This window comes from Quercus suber, unplaced genomic scaffold (assembly GCF_002906115.3).
Source record: "Quercus suber isolate HL8 unplaced genomic scaffold, Cork oak 2.0 scaffold_54, whole genome shotgun sequence".
Lineage (NCBI taxonomy): Eukaryota > Viridiplantae > Streptophyta > Magnoliopsida > Fagales > Fagaceae > Quercus > Quercus suber.
The window spans coordinates 190,309-200,553 of NW_027069519.1; the positions used below are offsets into that span (position 1 = coordinate 190,309).

The 10,245-nt window shown below is 34.1% G+C and overlaps 1 protein-coding gene across 1 annotated transcript; it reads left to right on the forward strand.

The window, feature by feature from the left end:
• Positions 1-2,594: 2,594 nt before the first annotated feature.
• LOC112032182 (magnesium transporter MRS2-I-like) lies at positions 2,595-9,895 on the forward strand. The gene is made up of 11 exons (XM_065772121.1): positions 2,595-3,212; positions 3,301-3,330; positions 4,175-4,328; positions 4,519-4,640; positions 5,165-5,239; positions 7,060-7,287; positions 7,366-7,410; positions 8,916-8,960; positions 9,046-9,075; positions 9,204-9,323; positions 9,416-9,895. Exons 1-11 carry the CDS (start codon positions 2,931-2,933, stop codon positions 9,500-9,502), a joined length of 1,218 nt encoding a protein of 405 aa, XP_065628193.1. The 5' UTR covers positions 2,595-2,930; the 3' UTR covers positions 9,503-9,895.
• Positions 9,896-10,245: the final 350 nt, after the last annotated feature.

Consider the following 10,245-nt stretch of genomic DNA (forward strand, 5'->3'; position numbering starts at 1 on the left):
AGAACACATGCCTTTTCATCTTCACGGCCAAAGACTTGTGCTGTATGGGTTAAAAAGGAGCTTAAGACTTAATCGTCTTTTCTATCTATCCTCTACTTTAATTCTTTCTATCTAAAGTATGACTTTCTTGCTTGTTTTCTTATCTGTTTTTGGAATTATGCTTTCATGCATCTGCATCTATCTTCATACTTTCATGTTGTTTATCTGTTTTTGTTTAGTTTTTATTTTGTTTTGTTTTCAAAATAAATTAAAAAAAAAGAAGAAAAAATCAGAAAAATACAAAAACAATGTGTGTTTGTGTATGTTGGTAGTTGTGTACCTTTGATGGCTATTGAAACAAAATTTCTTAACATTGTATCTCTTGTAACTTAGATGAGCATCTCAATGCATAACTAAGCAAGTGAATTTGGTGGCTCGTGGTTGTGATGAGTATGATTAAGATTGTCTCTTATATCTCATATTCATATCACTCTTTTTGATGGGAAGGACTAGAAAATTTTAAGAGAGAGGCATAAATAACCATCTCACCACTAAAGCCCGCCAATCATGTGTAACATCTGTGTGCTTCGGCATGGTAAAATTATGATATTTTGGCTTACATAATTTGGTATTATTTTTCTCTCTTATATGCCCATGCATGCTATGCTTAAAAGAAAAATATGTAAAGAAAAATAAAAACAAAAAGAATCAAAATGCTTTTAATATGGTTGCAAGCGTGGAGATGTGGAAGTTATAGAATGTACCTCAAAGGTGATAGTCTTCATCAAATAGTTATGATTGTGTGTGAGTGTATTTGATTTTTTCATGTCTCAAATCTTCATAATATGAGACATTTATGCACTTTTACTTTGTTTCACACACAACACATAAATTATTTGCTACTCTTGATACATGTGCAGGTACAATGTGATTTGGTCATCACAAAGGATACATGTGTTAATATATGCTTACTAAATTGTCTTAACTTATTTTTGAAAAATAAAATTGGTTAGACTTGTTTAGTATGTATGTGTGTCTTTTGATCCAGAAATGTTTTACATCCAGATTTGAGCTATGTTTGAGTGCTTAATATGTTGCTTGGATGCTTGTTTGAGTAGCTATCTTGTTGCATTCATCTTGTGTGTTTTTCCTCCCTTAGAAAACCTAGCTTCTGTCTTCTCGACAGCTGCTTGATACTTTTTCGACGGCATCTCGACACAAGTTTCTTCTATCGAGATTTCTGGATTTGACCTCGATAGCTTCTCGACGAGCCAAATTTTTGTGCTCTCTGTCTGCTTGATACATTCTCAACAGATTCTCGATTCATCGAGATTTCTAGGTAGCTTCTCGATAGATTCTCGACACATATCTCAATTTATCGAGGTAATTTTTTTGTGCTCCCTACCAACTCGATAGAATCTCGACAGATTCTCGATCTGTCGAGACCCTTTTGCATGCATTGTTTTTCATATATTTTGCATATTTCTATTATCTTGTCATCCATAGCATCTTGTTTCATTACATTCATGCATTTATATGGATTCCTTGTGTCCCTTGATCATATTAGATCATCTTTATGTTTCTCGAATAAAGTTTTATAACTTCTTGTACCCTTTATCAATAATGACAAAAAGGGAGATAAAATGTGATTTCTTTTTAAGATTCTACATGTTAGGGGGAGAAATACATGCCTTTATAAGGGGAAGTTGTGTTTCATCTTGTTAGTGAGAGTGAGCTTCTTTTAGCTTCTTGTACATCGGTCTTGTGACCATTTTTACATACTTATGTGTGTGTATATATATATATGATGTATGTCTTTTTCATCTATCTTTATATGCATGTTTTTTTATGTATGCAATTTTTATTTTTGTTTCTTTATGTACTGGGATTCGTGTAAAAGGGTGGCACTCATATATTGAAGAGTTTAGAGGTTCTGAAGCAGTAAAAGATTTTTGTTGTAAGTTTATCTACGAGAATTGTAGAGTCTAGGGACAGATGTTTTGTACTAGATCTGAAACTTCTCTTTACTATTGTAAATTGTTTTTTGAGAAGGTTTCCTCCCATATTTTTTACTGTGAAACTAGTTTATTTCATTGGTTTTCTTGGGTCATCATATCTTGTCTTATTTACTATTCTGATGTGCATGATATTGACATGATATTGATGTTTGTTTGTTTTAACAAGGTTTATTCATAATAAATCTAATTAACAAGTTGAGTTTAGAACTTGTTAATTCTATCAATCGAGGTCTAAATTTCTCAAAAGAAATAAAATCATTTTCTTTAAGATAAAATCACATTTTAATAAGAAATTTTTTTTACCAATTAAGCTAACCAGAACAATAAGTATTTGTTTGGAACAACTTATTTAGTTGAAACTGAAAATTTTTTGTTGAAAGTATTGTAAATAAAATAAAAGTTAGCTGAATAGTATAGTAAAACTTATTAATAATATAAAAAAGTATAGTAAAATTCATAAATAATAAAACAAATAAGCTGAAATAAATCAAAACGCAAGCTAAAATAAAATAGAAAGGATATCATATAAAGGCAGTTGATAACAAAGGTAGACCAGCCCACACTCGAAAACAGCCATCCCCTTTTAAGAGCCTTCCTTTCTCCAAGCTCTTGAAACCAACCACCACACACGCGCGCGCACACACACACCCTAATGAAAGAAAGGAACAAAACACAAAAAAATTGTTATAACTTCAAACCACTCTACTCATCTTCAATCAACAACAACAACAACAACAAAAACTCTGAAATCATTCATGCAAATCCCTCCAATATAAAAACCCAAAATTTTCTCTCTCTCTCAGACTCCAAATCAACAAAATTGATTTGAATAGAGTGAGAGAGAATTGGGTATGTGAAAGAGAGAGAAGTAGAGTTGATTTTTTTGGTTGTGGGCGTGAAGTGGTGGGTGGGGTTGGGATATGGTAAATAGAGATGGGACGAGACGGGTACGTGGTGCCGGCGGACCCGGGTGCCGGTGCAGCCATGATAAGCGCGAGTGCGAATGTGAATGTGAATTTGAAGAAGAAAAACCAGTCTGCGAGGAGTTGGATACTGTTAGACTCCAGAGGAGAAGGGACCAATCTAGATGTGGACAAGTACGCTATAATGCACCGCGTTCACATCCACGCTCGTGATCTCCGTATTCTCGATCCCTTGTTGTCTTACCCTTCCACCATTCTTGGCCGTGACAAAGCCATCGTTCTCAACTTAGAGGTCACTTTACTCTTTTTTTTTTTTTTTTTCGTTGCTTTCGTTTCATATTGATGGTTTTTTTTTTTGGTTTCAATTTCTGGGTGTTCAGCATATCAAGGCAATTATCACTGCTGAAGAGGTTTGTCTTCTCTCTCTTTTGTCTTTTTTTAAATAGGAGACAGTTTTAGTTATGTTCAAAAATAGAGATTGTGGTTTTTTTGGTACTTTACTTCACCCAACTCAACTATCAAGTCCCGTTGACTTCTTCAGCTTTTGTTTCAAGGTCTGAGATTTTTTGTTTGTTAAAAAACGAAAAAGAAATTTGAAGAAAAACCCAGTTTCAATTTCATCACTTTCATTTTGTTTATTATAGCTTTGGTGTTTGATCATCAAAAAGTGATGGGTTAATCATACTTTATCCACTGTGGCTTCAACTAGTAAAGAATATTGTCCTTGGATAAGGGAAAATGCTTATCAGTGTTTATCACCATGGAGCGTATGTTATAGGATTCAAATCCTATTGTAATTATAAAAATTAAAAAGAAAAAAAAAAAAAAAACTTTATTAGCTTTTTCGTCAGGTGCAGCCATAAAAAAATGCACATGTGAATTGTATGCCTTGATAGAAAGGTCAAACTTGACCTTAGGAGCACACTAGAGATCATTATTCCCAATTTGATGATAAGCTTAAGAAGTAGACAAAAAAAAAAAAAAATGAAGAGAAGTGAAAAAAAGAAAAGAAAAAGCAATGATCTGAAAATTATAATTTTTAGATGCACTAAGCAAATGGTGGGGATTAAAAAATTTGTACTTTTCTGGTGTTTTGGATGACTAAGGATTGACTTTTGGTGGATCAAGAGTGCCTCTGAGTTAAGATTTATTGGTTGATTGGTGTTTATTTAACAATTAACTCAATAATTAGAAAACAACTGTGAGTTTGAGTTGTTTTTGCAATTTGTGATTGTTAATTTTATTGAATGATAGGTATTGCTTCGGGATCCATCAGATGAAAATGTTATCCCTGTTGTTGAGGAGCTACAAAGGCGATTGCCTCCTGCAAATGCCATTCCTCAAGGTCTAGGTGATGGGAAAGAGTACCCAGGGGGCCAATATGACATTGATGCGGGTGAAGAAGATGGTAAGCAATATTAATTTAATGGTTAAAAATTGAATCAAAACAATCTTGATTAGTGAAGAGTTCAGACTGTTATTGCTGTTTTGGAAATGTGCATTATTTTTCATCTTTTGTATTTTCTCAATATTAGAATGAACCTTGTCGGTCCTTTTTTATTTCTTGTTATATGAATGATCTAAATTATGCAATGTAGAGTCTCCATTTGAATTCCGGGCCCTGGAGGTAGCGTTGGAAGCTATTTGTAGTTTCCTTGCTGCACGCACAACAGAATTGGAGACTGATGCTTATCCTGCATTAGATGAGCTTACGTCTAAGGTGAGTACTTATGTGTTTCCTCTTTCTTTAACTGGTCCATTGTCTTGCTGTTTTTGTAGTTGCCCCCACTTTCAACTACCTCACACACCACCCACCCCAAAACAACAACCACCCCCCCCCCCCCCCCAAAAGAAAAAAAAAAGGAAAAGACTCTCGGTTAGTGGTTTAGTTAAGGAAATGGGTAGACTGCTTATATAAGCTCATAAGACTTATTGTCTACTTTTGGATGTTTAGTAGGAGTTCAAGGGGAGAATTATTAAGGGTGTGGTACTGACTCATGGCACTGGACAGTTCATGATCCTTCATGTTAGATTTAAAATTCTTGGGAGTGCTTTTTTATTGTATTATTTTATTTATTTATTTATTTTTTTAAATTTTGGATTCATTTTAATGCTATATACATCCGACCTCCTTGGCTCTTTTATTCTTCATCACTCTTTCCTGCTTTGCACACTTGTAATGCTGTTCAGCCTCTTGTAGTGTTTCATTATTGTCAATCTTTTCTGAACAATTATTCTTTACAGATTAGTAGCCGTAACTTGGATAGGGTTCGTAAATTGAAGAGTGCAATGACAAGGTTAACTGCTCGGGTTCAAAAGGTATGCACTTTTGTTGTGATGTGAGAAAGGATGTATTTCTGCTTACCAAAAGAAAATTTTTGTTATCAAACCCGTTCTTTTTAGTGTGTTTGTTTGATGAGCTTGTTTAGCTTATTTTGTTGCAAATATAATTTTTTTTGAAGGAAAGCTGTATCTTTAAAAGGTGATGCTTTAAAAAACTCTACAATAGCTGGTAGTGAAATAAGCTGGCATTTTAGGCCAAGACAAACAGACCATTAGTGTGTTATCCTGTTAGAAAATTTTATGATACGCATTATGGACATTATATGTAAGAAACATTGTTGACTAACCTACTAAATTTTGCTCCTTTTTTTTTTTTTTTTTTTTTTTTTTTTTTTGTGTGTGTGATGGCTGGATTCCTAATATTTTCTTTAGTTGAAACATAGCTTTTGTTCTCCCAATTTTTGTTCTTATAGGGGGAAAAAAAATCCTATTTTGAAGTATACTGATCAAAACGAATGTATAGATTTTTATTTGCTAAAATATTGTCTCCATTGCTAAAGTTGGCATGAATTTTGCTTTTTGTCCCTAAAGTTTAGAAAATTCTTTATTCCTCCCAAAAATTTTTAAAGACATTTTGTTAATAGTTTAGGGATGAAAAATGGACTTTTTTCAATAGCTTGGATTGAATTTGAAGATTGATAAGTGTAACATTTTCAATATTTTAGGGACAAAAAAGGAAATTCATGCAAATTTTAGGAACAAAACAATATTTTAGCCTTTCTATTTTAACAAATTTATGTTTTAACATTTAAATTTTCATTATAAGTTTCTTTAATTTATGGGAAAAAGGATATCTGTAAATATGGTTAATAACTTACTATACACATTTGGGTTTAGATAATAATTAACAAACAGTCATGGGGGATTTTGTCGATTTTTTTTTTTTTGATAGGTAAGTTTACACATGCACTCAATGGGTTTTGAACCCATAGCATCATCCTCCACCCTTCCTTATGGAGGGAGGAGGTGCTGTTTGAGCTAGAGGTCATTGGAAAAATTTTCAATTCAGGCTAAACCCTTGTATTTAGTTTTTATTGGTTTGCATTTCAATCATTATTTTAAACAATCTACTTGCAACGAAGCCGAAAAATATGAAGTCTGGGTTATCCACCATTAAAAAATTTCTATCTATTCCAGAAAATAAGAGAAGTTCCTCTTCTACAATATTACTTAGAAGAAGGATCTGTAATTAGCTCACACAATAGAAAGTGAATTTTATAGATTTGACAAGGTTGTTACCTATAACTTGATCTATAGAATGTGGTGTACATAGTTATGGCTTTGGATTCTGCGCGTAACTGGCCATATAGGTTTGGGTCAGCAAAAATTTGGAGCTGATATGATATCTATATGAAAATTTGGAGCAACAAATCTGTTGACTTCATGTTATGCACCGTCTAGGTTACTGTTGATTGTCTCAATTATATGGTTTTAGGAAAATGGAAATGGATCAAACAATCTACTGATGATAAAAGAAATCTCGAAACTTTGACAGAAAGCATTTATTGCTCTAAGTGTGCAATGCCACATCAGTGCAAGTCGTTGGTTGAGAAATGTATTTGCAGTTCGGCTTTTTCTTCTGTTTTCGTAAGCAGTATCATCCCCACTAGATCATGTTACATATAAGTGTAAACTGTGTAATCCAATAGGAAACTATATGGACCACTGCCACTCTGAATTTGTGATGTGGATTTGATAATAAGTTACTTGACCAGGCTACAATGAAAGAAATATGTTTACCTTCCTTTAATTCCTTAAAATCATAGTTTTATCCACTTCTGATTACTAAATTGCAGGTTAGAGATGAACTTGAACAACTACTTGATGATGATGATGATATGGCTGACCTTTACTTGTCAAGAAAGTTGGCTGGTACGTCTTCACCAGTTAGTGGCTCTGGCGCTGCCAATTGGTTTGCTGCCTCCCCTACTATTGGCTCAAAGATATCCAGAGCGAGTAGAGCAAGTGTGGTAACAGTTCGTGGGGATGAGAATGACGTGGAGGAGCTTGAAATGTTACTGGAGGTTAGAACATTGATGTACTTCTCATTTGTCATGTTTATCTGCAGTGAAGTCTGAATTGTGCAGTAATTTATTTTGCAGGCTTACTTTATGCAAATTGATGGCACATTGAACAAATTAACCACAGTACGTGCTATTTTGGATATTATTTCTTTATCTTTTATTTTTTGGTTGGTACTTATCAATATGACTTATCATGTGCATGCATATTTCACTGGTTAAAGCAAACTTTAGACACGTGATGCTTGTAAAAGATCATGTAGGGCTGATGCTAGCAATCGGTGACTAGTGAGGAGTCATTTTTGAATTGGACTAGTGGAGAGCAGAGTTGGATGGATTTTGACTTTTTTATTTTTGGGACTAGGTTTCTGGTGTGTCTTGATCAAATTGAAGTTAGGCTAAACCAACTTTAGTACTATATGGTTTTTTGCAGATTATGAGACTTATTATTTTACTTAAAAATCTGTTTCTCTTATATTTAATGATATTTTGACTTGAAAGTTTCTTATCATTGTGTTTTGGTTCTTATATGCAAAGTGGGAGAATTATTTTCAGGTTTCTTTTAATTTAAGGTTGAATAGCCGCCAACCCCCCCCCCCCCCCCCCCCAACAAAACCTCTCTGCTCTCTCTCTCTCTCTTTGTTTTCTTTCTTTTTTACAATTGTTTTTCTAGTTGTTCTGGCTCTTTTCACAGTGTGCAACCCAGACTTAATTATTTGCTAAATTATGCTTGAGAGTGTAGAAGAAGATTCATATTTTAGTGAAAAAAGAAAATTTTATGCTGCTATGGCCAAGAGCCTTGTAGCTCAACTATGTTTCCAACAGAATTGTCCCAGGTTCAATCCCCTATCCCCCATTGTAACTATCGAATTAAAAAAAAAAAAAAAAAAACCTGTTAGCTGTTATGGAAAGGGTAAGATTATATCATTTAAATTTCCTTGATCTTAATGTAATTCAAATCTTCATAGTTCATGTATTAGGTTGTCCAAAGAACATTTCATGCCACTGGTTCAATTTGGTATGCAAACTAGATATATATAAAGATTTTTACTTTCTGATATCCACTATTGTTTCTTTGTAGTTTGTTAGCTTCTTGAATTTAGAAAACTGAAAAGAAAAGCAATGGGGGGAAGAGCTTTTCATAAACCTGATTAGAAAATTGAAGCACTATGCAATGGCCTGATGGGCCTGTATTACCAGGTTAAAAATTTGGTCCTGGGTTTCATAACCATTTCCAGTCTCAGTACGGATGCTATTTTCTTTGGGAGTTAAATATATTTCTTTGTACACAATAGACTGGTTTCTGTTTAACATTTACAGAAACTCTGGTGCTAAATGTCATTTGCATACCGTGGAAGTTGTCAGCAAATTCTGGGATGGAATAACCCCACCCCTTTGGGAAAGGCGGGCTTAATAATCATGATAAACTAAAATGAGGCACCTTTTATTGAGCTGTGTTGCTTTATTCTTCCACTTGCATGATTCCTTTATACTAACTTTCAATTCTGCATCTCGTGCTGTATGTTAGGTTTTGTAAAAAGTAGCTAAATCTTTTGATGTTTGATAAGATCTATACACACTCTTTGTGTTACATATTATGCTTTTCTAATTGCTTTCTTGAACTTCTGCAGCTTCGAGAATACATTGATGATACGGAAGATTACATCAATATTCAGGTAACCTAATCTCTAAATTTGTTGTGCCAGATTCCTGGGTTGCATATCAATATTGTTTGATCTGAATAAAACTTTGTTTTCGCAGCTTGACAATCATCGAAATCAGCTGATTCAGGTGCTCCAATCTTCCTGTGTTGTGTATTACTTATATCAGTGCATTTTTCTCTTTTCCTGATGATATTTCCAAGTCCTGGAATGTTTTTGTTTTTGTTTTTTACATTATCTTCTGCTCAATGGCTGCAGTTGGAGCTCTTTCTAAGTTCAGGAACCGTTTGTTTATCCATCTATTCTTTAGTTGCTGGAATATTTGGAATGAATATCCCATATACCTGGAATAACAATCATGGTTACATGTTTAAATGGGTAAGAAGTTATTTCTGCTGGTAAATTTGGCTGTAGGTTTCTGGATGAAATTCTCTTAAAACATTGAATTATCTTCCCGTTTGGGCTGGCAGGTGATCATTGTCTCAGGAGCAATCTGTGCCTCTCTCTTTATACTGATTATTTCTTACGCACGCTACAAGGGATTGGTTGGATCTTGAATTTACACTCATGCACCAAATATTGTTGCTGGAAAGGACTTCCAAGCTTGAACCTTATGGCACCTACTATCATGTGCAGCATAATAAATTTGGTTCCTCTCTCTTTCTGTTGGAAGTTTCGACCAGGATTTGCATATGGCACCAGTGTTTTAATCCCAAGGGAACATTAGTTCACTAAATTGTCAACTAGATGTTGGTTTGAGGCACCAACTCATATCAATTCATTTTATTGCCTCTAATATATATGTAAAGGCGGAAGCTCGGCAACTGTCAGGTGTGTAGCATCTTTTAAGCAGAATTGTATAATAGGAACTGTGTGCCATATTGACAGCCTATACCCACAATTATGACATTTTTCAATCACATTTATTATTCGCTTTTTTGTTACGGCAATTTGTTAGTCAGTTTCAACATTTATTATCTCTGCGCAATTTCAATTATAGATTTTACTGGCTTGAATCATAGAAACGTTATTTTTCATTTGTAAACACTTGCAGGTAACCACTGATATCCTCCTGCGAAGTCTGAATTTCTGTCGATTAACTTGGGTTGAATAACATTTTTTGATAATTGGGAGTGAGGAGAATTTCAACTCTAGATGTTTTGGTTAGAAACTCTTTAAGGTTCTAATCATTTGAGTTACAAGATCCTTGGCAAACTTGAGTTGAAGAGTTGATTAACATAATTTAAAAGGTGAAAAAAATTTAGAGCATGGAAGAAGAGGGGGGAGGTGGAGGGTGGGG

Bases quoted from the DNA above. Each gene is read 5' to 3' on its own strand.
- LOC112032182 (XM_065772121.1), top strand. From the start codon at position 2,931: ATGGGACGAGACGGGTACGTGGTGCCGGCGGACCCGGGTGCCGGTGCA. The intron at 4,641-5,164 runs GTGAGTACTTAT...TATTCTTTACAG, and splicing joins TAGATGAGCTTACGTCTAAG to ATTAGTAGCCGTAACTTGGA. The intron at 7,411-8,915 runs GTACGTGCTATT...GAACTTCTGCAG, and splicing joins CATTGAACAAATTAACCACA to CTTCGAGAATACATTGATGA.